Genomic DNA, 21,764 nt, shown 5'->3' on the forward strand with positions numbered 1-21,764 from the left:
TATTGAGATATATGAAGTTAAAAATCACACAACACCAGGTTATAGTCCAACAGATTTATTTGGAAGTACAAGCTTTCAGAGTGCTGCTCCTTTGTTAGGTACCTATCTGACAAAAGAGCAGCGCTCCGAAAGCTTGTACTTCCAAATAAACCTGTTGGACTATAACCTGGTATTGTGATTTTTAGCTTTATTCACCCCAGTGCAACACCAGCACCTCCACATCAGAGATATATGAAATTATCTCTCACTCATAAGCTAAATGTAAGGGCTAAAGGGGTGTGTGTTAATGCAGACCTGGTCTTACCACTTTCTCTGTATGCTGCCTTTCAGTTTAGTGTCCTCCACCTTAATCTGAAACGTCTTCTCAAAGTTAGTGTTCAAAGATATCTGACATATCAAGCTATTAGCAGTCAAAAACTTGATTGTTTATGAGAGATGAGCAATGCTTGGCGAATACAACTTCTTTCAGTCTTGAGATGTATAAAAAGGCTCCTCATCTCTTAGATGGGTGTGACTTACACAGGTCGTATGGTGACAATAATATTGCAGCAGATGTTGTAACAGTGCAAGTGAAAATATATTGACGAAAGTGGTGACTTATTTATAGTGAAGTAGCACCACTGCCACCTAGGTAGCTCAGTATGCTTTTCTTATCTACTCCATCTAGCTACTTCCAGTTACATGCCTGCCTTCTGTAACTAATGTGTGGGGATCTTCTGTGTGTCTATTCCTTTTGACTTGGAAGACTTAGGCAGTTGTACTATGATACCTTTTCAGGTGTCTACAGTGCCCATTGGCAATCCAGAGATGTGTAGGTTAGGTGAATTGGCCATGTTAAATGGCCCACAGTGTTCAGGGATGCATAGGTTAGGTGCATTAGTCAGGGATAAATGTAGGGTAGGGGAATGGGTCTGGGCAGGTTACTCTTCGGCGCGTCTGTGTGGACATGTTGGGTTGGAGGGTCTGTTTCCACACTGTAGGGATTCTGTGATTCTGTGAAGATAGCACTGACCCTTACTATTATCTCTGCCTAGACTGCCGGGGTCTGGTGGAGTGGACTCTCCTTACCATCAGCTCGGAAGAGGACTAGTCTTCTCTCCCTCATCACTCGAGAGTTTTCTTCATGAAAGGAGGAACAAGCTTAGTTTTCTTCTGAGTCATCCTGGTCAAAATTTGGAAGAGAGTACCATAATACGAGAGAGAGTTCCCAGCTTATAGTAATAGAAGTAGAGTCCAGCTAGGCTTTGAATATGCTGCCAGAGACTTGACGAGTACTTCAGTCTCACTTGCCATGCAATGCACCTTATAAACACCCAACACCCAACATAAATATTGAGGTGAGAAATGCATGACTGGGTGTGATATCTCACCCTAGGCCATATTGAAACTAACTGGGAGATAGTGAGGACTGTAGCTACTGGAAAGTCAGAGTGGATAACGTGTGGAGCTAGTAAAAGTACAGCAGGTCAAGCAGCATCAGAGGAGCAGGGGAGTCAACATTTCAGATCTGAGCCTTTCACCAGGACTGGGGAGAGAGAAGGGGACTGAGAAATAAATAGAGGGAGGGAGTGGCATGGGACAAAAGTAGATGGGATGGCAATAGGTGGATGCAGGTAAGAGGTGATTATAATTGGTCAGTGGGAAGGGTGGAGAGGATCTGTGGGAAGGAAGATGGGCAGGTTAGGTCAGGTCAATGGAGAAGGGCAGAGAGGGAGGGCTGGACCTGGGATGAGGAGATTTGAACGCTGGTGAATTCTACGTTAGGCCATATGGTTGTAAGATGAGGTGGAAGATGAGGTTTTCTTCCTCCAGTTTGCGTGAGGCCTTATTTTAACGGTGGATGAGGCCCAGGATGGACATGTTATCAGGGGAGTAGGAAGGGGAGTTGAAATGGCTGGCAACCGGAATGACCAAGCGCAAACTCAGGGACTGGTTTAGGGAACATCTATGGCCTGTAAGCTGCAATCAACGCCATTTTGTCTCGACCATTAAATCTTACTCTATAATATGGTTGAATAAAGTGTTATGCTTAGAAATTAAAGATGAATTTTTTTGTTTTTCTTTGCAGGATTGATTTCCTATTGACTGATGATGAAGAAAATAATCAGTTCATTTTGGATCTTGCTGTATACAGGTTAGCTTTGCAACATACAACTGTACACCTATCTCAAAATATCAGAATTCAGCCACCTAAAATTAGGTTTTGTGGGGCTTTTTTCGAAGGCTAATTTAACATAGTTTTATGGTATTAGGTGATATTTCCTGATCATAATTCCTGATATTGGGGTGTTAATGATGTGGTGGAAGTACAGAAATGGGTAGGTATCCATACTTTGGATCGCCAAAGTTTTAGCAACGGCTCCCTTTACACTGCCAAAAGTTGGCAATGACATGAGATCATTTGCCTCAGTCTGATAATTACCATCGTGTTTGTAGTAAATCATGTCACGTTCGTGACTATAGAAAACTACCATTCAAAACTGCTCAGCACTCTGGTGGAGAGATGGAAAATTTCAAGTGCCAAATAACAATATTTGTTATTGTAAAAACACAATGTTTGTTCATTTTCCTATTTTAACTCTTTTGGCAATTGTGTTGTCATTTGCTTTTTTGTTGTCCTTTGCTACCCACATTCTCATATTTTTAGACAGGGTGGGCGGCTCTCACTGTCAAATATATTTGCTTTTGGAGAAAGAGAAGGAGGGGAAGCAGAGGATTGCTAGTCTGGTGAGGCTGTAGTGGTATCTAGCCACCAGTACCATACCAGAATACATATAGGAACGGAGAGAAATCCACATTGAATTGAGGAATGACAAAGAAAGTCATCACTGATTTGTTTCACATCCTGAAAGCATAAAGTACCACCTAAATGCACCACAGGCACTAGCCTGCCACTGTTTTTAACATCCATACTTTAAGGTTATTATAGGTTTCCACATGTTCATGTGTATCAGTAGTCAAACAATAATTCATAAATGCTTAAAATGAGTCATAGCTTAATTGGTGGTTGTTTTCAATTTTATTTTCACTCTTTTGCTTAGTTGCAGATACAAGAAAGGGATCACAACTAAAAGCATATCAATGCACATTCAAGGTTTTATGTATCTTGACGATTTTGCACACTACTTATCTCAGCACCTTTTCTATTCAGTGTACTGGGTAGGGTTGCCAACTGTGATTTAAATGTATTCATGAAGGTTTCATAACATGACTTACCCTCAGTCAGCCATTTGTTAGCCAACATGTCCATCCTTGTGTTGCCGTGCTTTCCTATGCCAATTGGAGAACTCAAATAATCATTAACCAATTGGATGATATTTGCCCTTCAGCCGGACAACCTTTTTTCTTCCATTTGCAATATCTTTAAGTATGATAAAGAGACAATGAGAAAAGAAAATCATTTTTTTATGCTCTATGTTTTTTCTCCTGTGTTATGCAATACTGGGAAAAAGTTCTGGAATTTATGAAAAGGCAAAATTAATGTCATTAGTTGGCATTGAAAAATTGTTCTTTTATCTGCTCACAAGTGTCATAATACAGTTTTTCATCAAACTTCAAAAGATACAATAATACAAAGCAATAGGTTAGTACTTACGTTAGTACTCTTTTCAAAAGAAATGCTCTGTTTTACTTGTGCATTAGAAATATTTAGCTTTTTCTTTCCAAAACTAGTATAGTGCATACCATTCAATTAGCTGAGCAGCAAGGTAACCCTCTTATGTGAACTATGTACAAAAGTGGGATTCACTTTATTGAATTGCCAATATTGATCAATTTTCAAAAATTTAACTTGCAGACATATGGACACATCTCTGCTTGATATTGATGTTCAACCAACATATGTCTGTGTAATGGTGAAAGGGAAGGTCAGTATCCAATATATAGATTTCTGAAGTACAGACAAAATAGAATCAATAATACAAGTGTACATCTGAAATGTAAAAACCTTGATATCCAAAGACTCCATAAGTCCAAAGACTGTTTCATCTTCTTGTTTCATAACAAATGCACCTAAAGACATGTTCCTCTTCAAGGTATTTGTCCAGTTTTTCCACAGATATATTGACTAGACTTTGTTACCTGCCTTTAGACTGATATGAATGGTTAGCATTGATTACATTGCCCTGGTTTGCACTGTTGTACAATCAGTAAAGCTGAAATAAAAATATGTATGCTTTAAATACATATACATAGAATGTTCTTCTCACAGAACTGTGGAAATTAGAATCTTAGGCACAGTGTGCTTTTTTTTTAATGTTAGTATTTTGTTTTGTTGAGCTGGAATTCTGCCATCTGCCAATTATTGCCCAACGCTAATTGCTCTTGACAAGATAGTGGTGAGCTGCCTTAAACCACTACAGTCTATGTGCCCTGCTGGGGAGGGAGTTCCAGGATTTTGACCCAGTGACAGTAAAGGAATGCTAATGTACTTCAAAGTCAGGATGTTGTGTGTCTTGTAATACAATTTGCAAGTTGTGATGTACCCATGTATCTGCTACTGTTATCCTACCAGGTGATAGAGGTTGAAGGTTTGGAGGTGCTGTCTCCAGAGCTTGGGAATTGTTGCAATGCATCCTGTAAGTGGTACACGCCTCTGTAATGGTGGGGTTAAAGGAGTTAATTGAGGTGCCAATCATGCAGGGTGTTTTATCCTGGACATTGTTCTTGAGTGCTGTTGGAGCTGCACTCCTCCAGGCCAGTGTAGATTATCCTATGACATTTCTGACATCTGCTTTTTTTAGATTGTGGACCATCTTTGTGGAATCAGGTGGTGAGTTATTCACCACAGAAATGTTAAACTCTGACTTGCTGTCACAGCTACAGTATTTCTACGGCTGGTCCAGTTCAGTTTCTGGTCAATGCTAATTCCTGGAAGTTGATAGTGGGGAATTCAGTAACGGTAATGCTTTCAAGATGCGATGGTTAGGTTCTCTCCTTTTAGACCATTATGTAGCACTTGTGTCGTGTGAATGTTAGTTGCCATTTATCAGCCCAGCTCTGGAAGTTGTCCAGGCCTTGCTGTTTATGGAAAGCTTCAGCATCTGAAGATTGATAATTGCAATTGTTCATTGCAATCATCAATGAACACCTATATAAGTAGTAGCTGATTGGTTCATAATGTAATGCCTCCTCCATATGGAAACTCTCATGGCACTTGTGCAGATCATCAGTGACATAAAAATTTGGTTATGTTTCTGATGAGATATACTGGTTCCTGATGCCCTTACCTAAAGACTGGTGGTCATTCCTTGCTAAGCATCTTCGTTCAATGCCACATGTAAGCTTTAGAGAAGAAAGTGAATCATATAAGCCCTACAGTGCAGAAAGAGGCCATTCAGCTCATTAAGTCTGCACTGACCCTCAGAAGAGCATCCCTACCCAAACCCACCCCAGCCCTGTAACCTGACATTTATCATGGCTAATCCACCTAGCCTGCACATCCCTGAACTCTATGGGACAATTTAGCAGGGCCATTCTACCTAATCTGCATATCTTTGAACTTAGGAAGGAAATCCATGCCCTGGAGAATGTGCAAACTCCACACAGACTGTCACCTAAGGCTGGAATAGAACCTGGGTCCCTGGTGCTGTGAGACAGCAGTGCTAGCCACGGTCTCACCATGCCGCTATCACCATGGTATGGAAATCTCACCTTGACAGAATGTTGATGCATTTACAAAACTGCATCCAGGTTTGGAGAGAGCCCACAGCTAGTGACCTCCTTTGCAATTTTCTTCCAGGCTTGCTGTGTCAGGTAGGCCAGTTTCTTCTTCCAGTACCTTAATGAGTGACTCATCTTGTCTAGCAGCCTATAAGAGTATCTAAAGGGAGAGATCTATGAGGCTCGCAAAGTCTTCCCTCTGTCATAGTTGCTGCAATTCCCTGTTCAGTTCCTTGCATATAGGCTACTTTCAGATAATGAATGGTGACGGAGACAGTCAAGCAGTAAGACCAATCATCAGATTAGTCAGGACAGCACGCTTTCAAACGAGGCAACAGAGAATTCCAAGCTGGCAGCCATTTAAATGTGGTGTTAAAACCTGCCATGCCATCATTTGGTGCTGCCATTAGTATCTCGTTTCTAGCGTCTAATGGTTAATTGGACTAGGCAATCCCTACTTCTAAATTACTTGGTTGGCCTCTACGTGATCGTGGTTCGATAGCCACTAGAAGCCTATGTGGAAGTTCTAATAACATCATCAGGTCCTGCAGCCTTGCAACATAATACAGCATAATGTGTGTTGTGCTTCGCAGAAAGTTGGAAAATGAGAGGTGCAACTTATGCCATGTGAGAAGCAAGTGGAATGTGAGAAAGTGGATTAGACATAATTATAGAGTGCTAAGAAAGTACATTTATTCCTGTCCCCTACTGATTACATGGTATTGCAAGTGCTTACGTCACACCTCCTGCAAGAGAGTAGAAATTATGTTGATTAAAAGTTGCAATTATTTGGAGTGATATGGTTAGCATGTTTAAATAACTGGCAATGTAAGAGATATGGGTGTGAGATTTTCAGCAGTGCTAAATATGAGAACAATGTCTGAGGCTAATAATTCAGTTGGAAGTATACCTATTTGAAGAATGAATATCCTGACCTTGATCAATTGCATGAGCCATCAAACTTTCTGTCATCCAGATCTTCAAGGTAGCACCATTTGTATTAATTTCTTATGTCTTATGAGACAACGAACAAACATAAATTTATTTTAATCTGTTTTTGATGCATTCCTATCCCTAATTGCCTTTGAAGATAGTGAGCTACCTCTTGAAATGCTGCAGTTCATACGGTGTAGTGCTGTTAAACAGCCATCTACTGCCCACCAGCCCCATTATCAACTTCACTTCCTCCAAAGACTCAAATCAAATTTGTGAGACAAGATCTTGCTCTCAGAAAGCCATGCTTACTATCCCTAATAATTCCATTCTGTTCCAAATGTGAGTAAATCCTGTCTCTAAGAATCCACTGACATTAGACCCACTGGATTATTGCAAAGATTCTTATACAAAGAACAACACTGGCTATTCTTCAGCCTTCTGTGACCTTGCCTATGGCTAAAGAGGATGCAAAATTCTCTGTCAAGCTCCCAGAAGTCTCCCCACTTGCCTCCTCAGTATCCTGAGATAGATGCTATCAGGCCTTTGGAACTTGTGTATCTTAATGTTTTTCAAGACATCCAACATCCCCTCCTTAATTTTACATTTTTGACATGTTGGGCCATAAGAGTGTAAATGTAGTTGAATACAATCCTGCTAAAGCCATTAACCCACAGGGTCTCATGGTTGCCCAGTTTTGAGCTCAATCTACTATGAACCAATCTCATTTTTAGAACATGGAACGGGCAGCACGGTGGCACAGTGGTTAGCACTGCTGCCTCACAGCGCCAGAGACCCGGGTTCAATTCCCGCCTCAGGCGACTGTGTGGAGTTTGCACATTCTCCCAGTGTCTGCATGGGTTTCCTCCGGGTGCCCTGGTTTCCTCCCACAGTCCAAAAATGTGCAGGTTAGGTGAATTGGCCATGCTAAAATTGCCCGTAGTGTTAGGTGAAGGGGTAAATGTAGGGAATGGGTCTGGCTGGGTTGCGCTTCGGCGGGTCAGTGTGGACTTGTTGGGCCGAAGGGCCTGTTTCCACACTGTAAATAATCTAATCTAATTACAGCACAGTACAGGCCCTTTGGCCCTCAATGTTGCACTGACCTGTGGAACAAATCTGAAGCCCATCTAACTTATACTATTCCATTCTCATCCAAATGCCTATCCAGTGACCATTTAAATGCCCTTAAACTTGGCAAGTCTACTCTTGTTGCAGGGAGTGCGTTCCACGCCCCTACTACTCTGAGTAAAGAAACTACCTGTGACATCTGTCCTATGTCTATACCTCTCAATTTAAAGCTGTGTCCCCTCGTGCTAGCCATCGCCATCCAAGGAAAAAGGCTCTCACTGTCAATCCTATCTAACCCTTTGATTATCTTATATGTCTCAATTAAGTCACCTCCCAACCTTCTTCTCTCAAACAAAAACAGCCTCAAGTCCCTCAGCCTCTCCTTGTAAGACCTTCCCTCCAGACCAGGCAACATCCTAATAAATCTCCTCTGAACCCTTTCCAAAGCTTCCACATCCTTCCTATAATGCGGTGACCAGAACTGTTTGCTATACTCCAAATGTGGCCACACCAGAGTTTTGTACAGCTGCAGCATGATCTCATGGTTCCGAAACTCAATCCCTCTACCAATAAAAGCTAACACACCGTATGCCTCTTAACAACCCTATCAACCTGGCAACTTTCAAGGATCTATGTACCTGGACACCGAGATCTCTCTGCTCATCTACACGCCCAAGAATCTTGCCATTAGTCCAGTACTCTTTATTCCTGTTACTTCTTCCAAAGTGAATTACCTCTCACTTTTCTGCATTAAACTCCATTTGCCACCTCTCAGCCCTGCTCTGCAGCTTATCTATGTCCCTCTGTAACCCACAACTTTCTTCATCACTATCCACAATTTTACCAACCTTCGTGTCATCTGCAAATTTATTAACCCATCCTTCTTTGCTGTCATCCAGGTCATTTATAAAAATGACAAACAGCAGTGGACGCAAAACAGATCCCCATTAGTAACTGAACTCCAGGATGAATATTTCCCATCAACCACCACCCTCTGTCTTCTTTCAGCTAGCCAATTTCTGATCTAAACCACTAAATCACCCTCAATCCCATTCCTCCATATTTTGTGCAATAGCCTACGATGGGGAACCTTATCACTCGCCTTACTGAAATCCACATACACCACATCAACTGCTTTATCCTCATTCACCTGTTGGGTCACCTTCTCAAAGAACCCAATAAGGTTTGTGAGGCACGACCTACCCTTCATAAATCATGTTGACAAACTGTGTTTGCACAATGGAAATATAGCTGAACACAATGGAGGATATCCTCAATATAAAGATGAAGCTTTGTCCCTACTGTGGTCACTCCTGTTCATGCTGTAAAGAATAGATGCATCAGCAACGGATAGCTTGGCGAGAATTAGGTCACACCTTTTTAGCTGTCTTGCATCTGCCATAGGGTCAGAATGACGGATTTTTAAAAATGTGTTCATGGGGTTAAGTATTTCTGGCAAGGGAGCATTTATTTAAGCACTTATTCATCCTTCATTGCCCTTGACACATGTCCTTCAGGATCAACCAGTGAGGTCAGTAATGGTACTTCGGTTTGGTGGATATTTCAGAAGTAAAAACCAGTAAAATTTGCAAGTGGCACATACTGATCCAACTCACCTTTCTTGCTTCAAAGTGGAGCTCCAGTGTTATATTCATTTCCAAATATTACTTTTTTAAACTGTTTTTCCCTTCTGGGAAATCCCACATCTAAAATAAATTATGTGCTTTACATTGTGATTATCGGTGCTTCTTTCAGGTGGTGTACAACATGAAGGAGTACTGATTTATAAGCTGATGGGGTGAGGGCTTGGTCTGTGCACTCAGCAAGAGGTTTTCTTTCTATACTGATGCCAAGAGACTGTCTGGGGTCCAGGATCAATATTTACGACTCCCAGGATTTCTGGCCTGACTGTATAATTACTGCACTACTATCTTCTAATGAATCTGTCTTCCCAGGGACGACAAGGGTGGTGTTATCTGGATCATTGTGTGCAAAGTATCATTCCATGAGTATGTCTGTCAAGTTGTTGCTCGACTAATCTTAAGGCCAGCTTTCCTCTTTTGTCACAAGTCTCGAGATTTTAATGGGGATAACTTTGGAGGGTCAATTGAGCAGCATGTGACTTTGTTACACCTTGATGCTTAAGTCAATGCTGATTCATCTGTCTAATTTTATTTGCATTTTGTAGCAGATTGATGCAACTGTTTAATTTGTTAGACCACTACAGACGACATTTATGAGCTAACTGTTGTTGTGGGTCTGGAGTCACATGCTAATCAGACCAAGTAAGATATTAGTGAAAATGAGACTACATGGGTTTTTATGACAATCTGATAGTTCCATAATTATTATTATTAAGCCAAGCACTTTTTTAAAAAAAATCCAGCTTTATTTTAATAAAATTTAAACTCCCCTGGCTGCCATGGTGGGATTTGAATGCTTGTCTCGAAACATTAGTTCAGGCTGTTGTAGTCTGGTAACACTGCCATTATGCTATCACTCTCCACTGGTGTAGAAGATTCTTGTTGAATCAAATTGCATTACTTTCTGTTTTGTCTCTGTGATGGAAAATCATATCCATCTTTCCAAAGCAAAATAATTTAGACTTTTTAAAAAGTAAGGTTTAGCCTCCTTATACTATTCCAAACTTATTAATTAGCTTTGTTTGGGAACAAATCATACATTATCTCATGAAGCAACTTAGTTTGTAATTTATTTCAATTGAAATAATTACAGCAGATGATTTTGGTGCGGTATATTGCATTGTTTTCAATGTTAATTTTAGGTGTTTCAGCTGGTGCTTCCAGAAGAAGTAAAACCTGACAGCAGTTCTGCCAAGAGATCCCAAACCACAGGACATCTGCTCATCACAATGCCCAAGGTGCAGTCGTATGTTAGATGGCATTTATCTCTCGTTACTTCACTTTTATGTTAACTTTAAATGACCAGATTGTGATGTGCTGAAAACATGTTGCTAATTCAGTTTCATTTGAATATCTTTATTGGGGCATTTGCAGATGTATGCCTGTAACAATGCAACATCTTGCACTTGATGGGCAGAAATTTTATTCTGATATGATTTTTTAAAATTCACTCATGAGACATAGGAGTTACTAGCTGGGACAGCATTTATTGCATGCACCTAGTTGCCCGTGAGAAAGTAGTGGTGAACTCCCTTCTTGAACTGCTATAATCTGTTGTTAGTAGACACACAATGTTTTTGGCGGGAGTTCAAAGATTTTTACTCAGTGACACTGAAGGAACAGCCACATATCATCAAGTTAGGATGGTGAGTGACTTAGGGTATTTGCAGGTGATGGTGTTCTGATTTATCTGCTGCCCTTGTCCTTCTAGATAGTAGGGGTTGTGGGTTTGGGAGGTGCTGTCTTTGGATCTTTGAATCTCTGCAGTTCACCTAGTGAAAGGTGCGCACTGCTGCTACTGAACATCATTGATGGGAGTAATGTTGATGTTTGTGGTTGTGGTGCCAGTCACGTGGGCTGCGTTTTTCTGGATGGTATCAAGTTTCTTGAGTAGTGTTGGAGCTGTACTCATCCAGGAATTGTGAAGGCTATTGTCTTTGGGGCCTATTGCAAGCTCCAATCGCTAGCTACTGACTCCATCCTTGTGAGGTTCTAGATTAGAGTGGTGCTGGAAAAGCACAGCAGTCCAGGCAGCATCCGAGGAGCAGGAAAAACGATGTTTCGGGCAAAAGCCGTTCATCAGGAATAGAGGCAGAGTGCTGGCAGGGTGGAGAGATAAATGAGAGGAGGGTGGGGGTGGGGAGAAACCAGCCCCACTCTAATCTAGAATCTGATTTCCAGCATCGAAAGTCCTTGTTTTTACCATCCTTGTGAGGCTGATTTAGTCTGCTTGAAACCCTTGATCTTGTATTTGATGTCACCATTCACACTATATATTTGCGCAATTACCTATATTGCCTATTTTCCACCTATGTAACAATGTCTGTCTCTGCTCCTACTTCGGTTCATCTGCTGTTAAACCTTCATTCATACTTTTGGCCCTTTTAGACTTTACTATTCTTGAGCACTGCTGGCCGGGCTCCAACAAGCTACATTCCAGAAACTTGATTTTATCCAACATTTTGTTGACATCCTTTCTTGAACCAAGAATCATCCATTACCTCTATGCTCAATGATTTGCTTTGGCTGTGCCCAAGCCATGCACGATTTAAAAATTCTCATCCTTGTCTTTGAATTATTTCATTCCTGGCCCCACCACTGCAATCCCCTCCAGCCCCACTAGCTTCAGACATACGCATTCTTATAATTTTGTCCTCCTGAATGTCGTTGAAAAATGTGGTGCTGGAAAAACGCAGCAGGTCAGGCAGCATCCGAGGAGCAGGAGAATCAACGTTTCGGACATAAGCCCTTCTTCAGGAATTCCGCCACCTCCAAAAAGACCCCACCACTAGGGATATATTTCCCTCCCCACCACTATCAGTGTTCTGGATAGACCACTCCCTCCGCGACTCCCTTGTCAGGTCCACACCCCCCACCAACCCAACCTCCACTCCTGGCATCTTCCTCTGCAACTGCAAGAAGTGCAAAACATGCCCCCACACCTCCCCCCTCACCTCCCTCCAAGGCCCCAATGGATCCTTCCATATCTGTTGCAAATTCACCTGCACCTCCACACACATCATTTACTGTATCCGTTGCACCCGGTGTGGTCTCCTCTACATTGGGGAGACAGGCCACCTACTTGCGGAACGTTTCAGGGAACAACTCTGGGACACCCGCACCAACCACCCAACCGCCCCGTGGCTGAGCACTTTAACTCCCCCTCCCACTCCGCCAAGGACATGCAGGTCCTTGGCCTCCTCTATCGTCAGACCCTGACCTATTTAAAGTCATTCCTGAAGAAGGGCTTATGCCCAAAACGTCGATTCTCCTGCTCCTCGGATGCTGCCTGGCCTGCTGTGTTTTTCCAGCACCACATTTTTCAACTTTGGTCTCCAGCATCTGCAGTCCTCACTTTCTCCTCCCGAATGTCCCCAATCTTAACTGCTCCACCATTGGCTGCTGTGTCTTCAGCTGCCCAGACCCTAAACTACCCTTAAATCTAACTGCTTCCCAACTTCAATTCCCTCTTTTATGACCCTCAATCTCTTTCTTTGACCACTCTTTGTCCAACTGCCTTAATATCTCCGTATATGGTTAAGTGGGAAATCTTTTTAACTGTATTTCTGTAAAGGGCTTTCAGATGGTTTATTATTTTAATGGTGCAGTATAAATTAAGTTGTTTATCCCCTTTGCAAATAGCTTGTTGGTCCTGCGAGCATTCTTGCTAATTTGTAAGGATGATAATGAATCCTGAGAACCGCCTTCTACCCCTTACCCAAAAATGTGAGTAGTGAAAAATAATTAGTTTTCATTTTGCTACAGAATTACTTTGGGGAATATTTAAACAGTAATGAAGATGTACTGAAATCTTTTCTAACAACAGGTAGACTTTCAGCCTGGTGCTAACAGTATATCCACCCAGACTGTGTAACATAGGGTTGGGTTAGTGGTTTCTCAATATCTGCAGACTAGGTAGCAGCGAATAAGCCATAGAATATCTGACTGGCAAAGATGGAGCGATGGAAGCAATTAGAAACACTACAGGAATCTATCATTCAAGGGGAAAAGTTATTCTATACCCCAGCCTTTTGGAGTTCTGTCCCAAACTTTTCTATCTCTCTGCTTGCTTTCAAAACCTTCTTGAAGATATTTCTTTGCCTATAATAATTTTCCATCTTCCTGGTTTCAACATTTTCCCTCATCTTGTAGTGCCTTTATGAAGTCTCTCTGAATGTGAGGAGTTCCATAGAGAAGTAAAGCAGAACAAAAGGAATTGATATTTTAAAATTACAGCTTTGTGTTTGTTAGGTTTTCATATGTCAGCGTTCTTGAACAAAGTTCTATCTCAAAAATGCATAATGTGGATGAAATTGGACACAATGGGCAAAGTATTTTTGCCTCTTGTAATAGGACATGTTCAGCTGTGTTAAAGTGAATGAAATTAAATATTGGACAATAATGTAATAAGTAACTGTCCAGTTTAATTTTCAATGTAGTTTACTTTAAGCAAAATAATTTTGATTCACAATCTTACTTTCCCAGCCTTTTCTTTGTTTTCTTTTCGTCAAACATTGTCAGTTTGGACTTTAATCTTAATAGTATATAGCTTTTGCTTGTTGTGCATTTTTGTAACTATATTTAATCATAATTTCAATTTGAAATATTTTATTTAGGTGCAAGAGGTGGTTAAGCCAAAACTTAAGAGCACATCTAGAACTCAATCTGCAACATACTCAAAGTCACATACCCATGTAACAAGGTATTTATTGTGTAATAGCAAGCTAAATGTTTTCTCTTTTTCAGTAACAACTTGCATGCAGTGTCTTGAGTACACTATGAGACAAAGTGAGGAGAATCCATTAGAGATTAGAGTCAGAGATTTAGAGAATTTACGAACAGGTTGCAGTGCTGGAAGAATTATGGAAAGAAAGGGATATCTATGGATGGATTTTGTGAAAATTTTAAGTTTGAGATATTGAGTGTCTTGGAGTCAGTAGTGGGAACAGAGTTGACCTGGACTTTAATACTGAATAAGGTAGACGCACTATAGTTTTAGATGAGTGGAAGTTTATGCAGGCTGGATGATGTGATGCTAATCAAAAGACCAATAGTACAATCAAATGTTATAAATGCATATACAACTATTGTGAGAAACTGGAATATGGAACTATTTGGACATTATGTGTTTGAACAGGGATTTATCAAGTGATTTCTTGGAAACAAAAAGTTAAAGATCAAAGAAAAGGTGTTTACAAAAGTCACCTGACTTTGTGAAAAAGAGTCCCACAAAGCTTTTAAGAAAAGTTAAGAGATGGGTTTGATAGCTTAACTGCAGCATGAACCCTTGGGTCTGTCCTAAAGGTTGCCTATCCACAGTTTCTGAACTAAAATTGTTTCTTCACTACACACCTGGGAGGGTGACAGCTGTTGCAGAGGATTTATAGGAAAGGCAGTGTTACGGCTCTCACTCTCTGTAAGAGAATAATCTTTCAAGCAAAACTAGTTAAAATGTTCTTACTTCCTTGGTGAAGTTGTTTGAAAAAAACTTGATAAAATTATCGGGATTCTAAACTGTTTCCCATCTAAATTTGATATCTGGTCTAAAGATTTTGTATCATTCTACAACTAACAGCAATCTGATCTTATAAGCAGAAAATCAAAGAAATGGTGAGAAGTCAGCCTATCCTATCTTCATTCAAATCTTGAACTACAGGGGTGGTGTGCATTTTCTGCTTATTTTTCCAACTTTTAATATCTCCGCAGAACTGTGTTGTTTCACCTATTTTTATTCATTCATGGATTGTGGATGGCACTGGCTAGGCCAGCCTTTAATCCCTATCCCTAATTGCCCATGCAGCAGTTAAGAATTCATCACATATTGCTATGGATCTGGAGTTGTACATAGACCAGACCAGGCAGATTAGCCTTCCCTAAAGAATATTAGTGAACCAGTAGAGTTTTTATAACAACTGGTAGTATTTTTGTGATCAGCAGTAGGCTAATTTGTTAATTACAGTGTTTTTTTTGGTTCACATCTCCCCATCTGCCTTGGTAGGATTCAAAACTATGACCTAGTTTATGAGCTTGAGATTTTGGATTACTAGTCCAGTGACATTACTACTGAAGTACAGTTCCCCTCTTTAAAGGAATGAGAGTTTTGAATTCATGGGATAATAGTTTAAGTCTGGATAATAGCATATTAATATTTCATTTTGTCACTTCTTCAGAACAACTTATTCTTAAACAAGTGTCATTTTGAGTTTACTGAACAAACCTGGTGAAAGTCTTGGTGATTTTTGAGAAGATTTGTAGCTCAGGTTGATGATAAGTTTGTAGGTTTGTTAGCTGAGCTTGAAAGCTAATTTCAGACGTTTTTGTCACCATACTAGGTAACATCATCAGAGAGAGTCTCCGGTGAAGTGCTGGTGGTATGTCCCGCCTCTCTATTTATAGGTCTTGGTTTCTTAGGGTGGGTAATGTCATTTCCAGAAATGACATCACCCAACTTAACAAACCCAGACCTATAAATAGAGAGGCGGGACATACCACCAGCACTTCACCGAAGACTCTCACTGATGATGTTACCTAGTATGGTGACAAAAATGTCTGAAAACAAACCTTCAAGCTCAGCGAGGAAACTTACAGATTGGTGAAAGTTCTTTTGTTCTAGATAACAGTATTAAAGAGAAACATTAAATAAATCATGTACACGCTTGGTATAGCTTGTGGAGCTTGATTATCAGCTCACTCCTCCTTTTAATTGTTATAATACACGTATAAAGATGACAAATGCATCTATTAGCAGTAGACAGGGTAGTAGTTTTCAAGCACAGAAGTTTCAGAATTTTTTCCTTCAGGAAAAGAGAAGCATAGAGCTTCTGGAAATGAGGATAACAGAATTCAAGGAAGAGAAACCACTTCCAATGCCATCAAGTAGTGAAGCAGCAGTTCAATTAGAAAGATTAAAGAGTAAATCTTCAAGATGATATGAACTCAGTGCATGAGAATAGATGGAAAGTAATAGAGTATGCTTCAACATTTGATTTGAGAAATTTCACAATGAGGAAGGAAGGAGAAGGCAGCTGAATTTGGCATCCAACTCCAAATAAGAAAGAAATCCATCAGCTCCTGACACTATTGCTGTAAGAAGTAATCGAAAGAGATTTGAGGAGAATGGTGGTGATGTTAAAATAAAGATTTGCAGTCCAGGATGATCCTGGAGTAGTAACTGATTATAGGAGAAGAAGATGATACTTTCTCTTTCAGCTAGTCATGCTAAAATATATCAGTTAAATACTAAATATGGTCAACTCTTCACCTTTTGGATTTGAGAGGAGTTGCAGGGAGAGCATAATATTGTATCTGCAGAAATATTGTGATGATGGATAGCTAAAGGCTATGCAGCTGGGAATTTAAAATTCCAGTTGTAAAACCTCCACATTAGCAAACAAAATCTTGATTCTCTTCTATTTAAAACATTTTCATCAGCCACTGATATACACAAACTAAATTGTAGATGACACCATCAGTTTCTTTTAAAGTTTCTCCCCCCCTTCATCGCAATGGAACAGTTGAAACCATGGTAATGTAGACAATTATAGCAGTTAATATTACCAGAATAAACCAGGCTGAATATATTAAGTTCAGTGGTGAAATAAGATCATTCTCATTAATCTCTGGATACAGAATTGGCTTAGACATAGGATACAGAAGGTAGCGGTGGAATGGACGGTTGTGACTAGTAGTGTTCCACATGGATCAGTTGCAGGGACCTCTGCTGTTCATGGTCTGCATAAAACTTGGAGGAAAATGAGTCTGGTCTAATTAGTAACTTTGCAGATGATATAAAGTTTGGTGGAGTTGCGGATAGTCAGGAGGATTGTCGGAGGATATAGAATATAGATCAGTTGAGGGCATGAGCAGAAAAATGGCAGATGGAGTTTAATCCTGACAAATATGAGTTGATGCATTTTGGAAGATCAAGTAAAGGTGGAAATTATTCAGTGAATGGCAGAACCCTTAGGAGTATTGATATGCAGAGAGATTTTGCAGCGCAGGCAGATAAGGTAGTGAAAAAAGGCCTATGGCATGCTTGCCTTCATTGAAAGGGACTTTGAGTATAAGGACAGGCAAGTTATGCTGCACCTTTACAGAACTTTAATTAGGCCACTCTTGGAATATTGCAAACAGCTCTGGTCTTCGTTGGATATATGGAACAGTCCATCTTCCGCAGCTACACTGGCACCACCCCCCACCTTTTCCTCCGCTACATCGATGACTGTATCGGCGCTACCTCGTGTGCCCACGAGGAGGTTGAACAGTTCATCCACTTTACTAACACCTTCCACCACGACCTCAAATTTACCTGGACCGTCTCAGACTCCTCCCTCCCCTTCCTAGACCTCTCCATTTCTATCTCGGACGACCGACTCAACACGGACGTTTACTATAAACCGACTGACTCCGACAGCTACCTAGATTACACCTCCTCCCACCCTGCCCCCTGTGAAAACGCCATCCCATATTCCCAATTCCTTCGCCTTCGCCGCATCTGCTCCCAAGAGGACCAATTCCAATACCGATCACTCCAGATGGCCTCCTTCTTCAAAGATCGCAATTTCCCCTCAGATGTGGTTGACGATGCTCTCAACCGCATCTCCTCCACTTCCCACTCCTCCGCCCTTGAACCCCGCCCCTCCAATCGCCACCAGGACAGAACCCCACTGGTCCTCACCTACCACCCCACCTACCTCCAGATACATTGTATCATCCTTCGTCATTTCTGCCACCTCTAAACAGACCTCACCACCAAGGATATATTTCCCTCCCCACCCCTATCAGCGTTCTGAAAAGACCACTCCCTCTGCGACTCCCTCGTCAGATCCACACCCCCCACCAACCCAACCTCCACTCCTGGCACCTTCCCCTGCAACCACAAGAAATGCAAAACTTGTGCCCTCACTTCCCTCCAAGGCCCCAAGGGATCCTTCCATATCTGTCAGAAATTCACCTGCACCTCCACACACATCAGTTACTGCATCCACTGCACCCGATGTGGCCTCCTATACATTGGGGAGATAGGCCGCCTACTTGCGGAACGTTTCAGAGAACACCTTTGGGACACCCGCACCAACCAACCCGCACCAACCAACCCAACCGCCCCGTGGCTGAACACTTTAACTCCCCCTCCCACTCTGCCAAGGACGCCTAGAGGAAGAGCATCTCATCTTCCGCCTCGGAACCCTCCAACCACAAGGGATGAATGCAGATTTCTCCAGTTTTCTCATTTACCCTCCTCCCACCTTTTCTCAGTCCCAACCCTCAGACTCAGCACCGCCTTCTTGACCTGCAATCTTCTTCCTGACCTCTCCGCCCTCACCTTAACCTCCTTCCACCTATCGTATTCCCAATCCCCCTCCTCCAAGTCCCTCCTCCCTACCTTTTATCTTAGCCTGCTTGGCACACCCTCCTCATTCCTGAAGAAGGGCTTATGCCCGAAACGTCGATTCTCCTGTTCCTTTGATGCTGCTTGACCTACTGCGCTTTTCCAGCAACACATTTTTAAGCTCTGATCTCCAGCATCTGCAGTCCTCACTTTCTCCTAGCTCTGGTCACCACACTACCAGAAAAATATCGATGCTTTGGAGAAGGTACAGAAAAGGTTTATCAGAATATTGACTGGTGTGGGGGAATTTTAGCTATGGAAAAAGGTTAGATAGATTGGGTTTGTGTGCACTGGAACACAGGAGGTTGACAGGCAACCTGATAGAAATTTATAAGATTGTGAATGGCATGGATAGAATGGGAAGTATGAGTTTTTCTCCCCCAGAGTGGAGGGGTCAATTACGAGAGGACACAGGTTCAAGGTGTGAGGGGGAGGTTTAAAAGAGATGTGTGGGGCAAGTATTTCCAACAAAGGATTGTGAGTGCCTGGAATACACTGACAGAAGGTGGTAGAAGCACACATAACAGCAGTAATCAAGAAGCAACCAGATGAATACATGAAAAGGAAGGGAATAGAGAAATACGGATCCTGTAAATGAAGATAGTTTTAGTTTGGAAGAGCAAAATGTGTCAGCTCAGGCTTGGAGGGCTAAAGGGCCTGTCCCTGTGCTGTATTGTTCTTTGTTCTCTTTGTTCTTTGTTGTTCTATGTCTTAAATAAGGAAAACGAGTCATTAATTTTGCCTTTTAAATTTTTCTTCCTTCCGACCATGTTTGCTGTGTTGTTTTCTAAGCTTGATCACTGTCTCTTCTGGATATCATTATCAAAATAGTTCTCCTGCAATACCTCAAATTGTTTTGCTTTGTAAGCCTGTGTAACACCTTTCCCAACACCACCCCACCCACCTCCACCCCCATCAGCCCTCCCCTGCTCCTGCCTACAGGGTCAGTATTATTCCTGTCAAACTGGGGCAAGACCACCACACAACTCTGGTCTATCACCCCAAAGTAACTGATTATAAGATTAGCACCCCTTCCTTAGTGCTCAATTAATTGGAAACTTTTTGTACAAGTAAAAAGCCATTTCATTTATTGCAACCACTTCACCAGTGAATACAATCATCTGATTTCTACTTCACATCTCTAACTTTGATTACCATTTTTTATAGGACCAACTCTGTGAAATGAATCTTCCAGTATAAACTCCCAGCTTTCCAGTCATTTCCACCCTTATTTGGATAACTGTGTTTACTATTACTTCAAGGTATTATCATACAGATATTTTAACCAGTCATATTGTAGGATGCATAGTCAGATGCTCACTGCTGATCAACAGGGACAGACCAGCCTGCCTGAAAAACTGTAGAATGAAAGGTGGAAAAGTGCTGCCAATCCAGAAGACAGCAGCATCAGCCGTTAATGCTCCTCAGTGGTTTCTGCTGTGAGCATCCATGTATCTGTATCCTTGATCTATAAGAAAACAGAGTTTCTGGCAGTAATAACATCATAGAGACGTCCCAATGTCCCATTTATATTTGGGCAAACTCAGTGGCTTTCCAGTCCATTTAGGTTTATGGCAACTGTCTGAGTTGGTTTAAGTACCTCAGTCACGAGATAATTTCTTTGCACATGGCTGTGGAATTGCACTGCTTTCAAGACTGACAAAATGTTATAAATTTTGCATAGGAAGATAGAACTCTGAGTAAGCCATTCAGCCAGTTGAGCCTGCTATGCTGTTTAATAAGATATGGCTTATGGAATTGTGAATTGAACTCTGTTTTTCTGTCTGCCTGTTCTTCCTCGTAGCTCTTGACTTGATCATTTTTCAAAAATCTATCTAACTCAGCAATGAATAAATTTAGTTACCTCCACCACTCTTTTCTGGGAAGAGAATTCCATAGGCTAACAATCCTCTAAGTCAAAAGTTTTGCCCTCATCTCCATCTTAAGACCTATTATTCTTAAACTTTGTTTCTCAATTCTAGTTAATCCTACAAGGAGAAGCATCCTCTCAGGACCAAGACCATTAAGATTCCTTAGGATGAGATGCTTTGAAAATAAATGTGAAGCTTAAGCATATTGTTACTTTGCTATACTCTAGGCTTATATGTGAAACTAGTTGACAGTGAAGAAAGGAATACCATGCAAAAGCTTGGTAATGAATGGAATGAATCGTTATAGCATATAGAAACAAGGAGAAATTGGGGAAGGCATGTACTCTAGAAATCCAGGAAGGAGACAATTACTTATTTTCAATTGGTAGTGCATGACGACCTGTATATATAAGGAACAGCCTGTTGTCGTTATGGTCATTGCAGGGTTCGCAACAGTGAAGACCCCCATTTACCAAAGACTAATTGCAAATATAGTTTCAGTATCAAACCTTCTGACCTGTGTTTTGCAATTTAATATTCTTGGCTATCAGTTTGCGATTCCTCCGTATGAAGGTAATAGAGAAGGAAGTTAATTTTGTTGAAAAACTAGGTCATCATTTATGGGTGTATTGTGAGATAATGTCTAATAGAAAAATTAATAGAACCAAGCATAACCAGGTTTCGCACAGGCAGTAATCAATTACTGGAGCTGTTTTACGTTCATTTTACAGTTCGTTTATATCACTCAGTATTTCAACTGAATAGCTTTTTTTTAATAAAAATGCATGAATAAGAAATGTACTTTCCTTTTGCTTCTACCAGCAAAATTGTACTGTGCCTACAATTACTGACATCAATCACTAATCTATTAACGGATACTGACTCTGCCATCTATGAAATACTTTAAGAAACTACAGTCTGTGGCAATCATTTTCTATCTCCTAATTTGGCTGGAATATTAACATCACATGTAAAGTGTTATTTCAATATTAATACATGTTTAAAAATATAGTTAATATATTATCAATTTCCCTACTTCTGATGTAGGATTCAGTTTTATTTCTTGATATACTGCATTGCAGTTTTGAGGATATTTTAAGGAAAGCCAGTGCAACATAGAAACTATGTCATCCAAATAATAAATAACACTTGAGAGTTATGAGGCATATTTGCTGGTACAGCTGTTGAAGTTGTGAAGTA

At 41.0% G+C, this 21,764-nt stretch overlaps 1 protein-coding gene across 4 annotated transcripts in view; it reads left to right on the forward strand.

Moving 5' to 3' along the window:
* Positions 1 to 21,764, forward strand: part of dnaaf11 (dynein axonemal assembly factor 11) — an 89,526-nt gene that overhangs the window by 57,158 nt on the left and 10,604 nt on the right. For 2 of the 4 annotated variants that reach the window (XM_087986453.1, XM_043689401.2), the window contains exons 8-11: positions 2,069 to 2,134; positions 3,797 to 3,866; positions 10,448 to 10,543; positions 13,922 to 14,007. In XM_087986453.1, the coding sequence (XP_087842579.1) occupies positions 2,069 to 2,134; positions 3,797 to 3,866; positions 10,448 to 10,543; positions 13,922 to 14,007 (318 nt within the window). The remainder of the gene's footprint in view (positions 1 to 2,068; positions 2,135 to 3,796; positions 3,867 to 10,447; positions 10,544 to 13,921; positions 14,008 to 21,764) is intronic. The other 2 variants (XM_087986454.1, XM_087986455.1) reach the window with 2 other exon arrangements.

Source organism: Chiloscyllium plagiosum, unplaced genomic scaffold (assembly GCF_037043375.1).
Source record: "Chiloscyllium plagiosum isolate Xiang-an unplaced genomic scaffold, Cpla_swu_hap1 HiC_scaffold_4, whole genome shotgun sequence".
Taxonomy (NCBI): Eukaryota; Metazoa; Chordata; class Chondrichthyes; order Orectolobiformes; family Hemiscylliidae; genus Chiloscyllium; species Chiloscyllium plagiosum.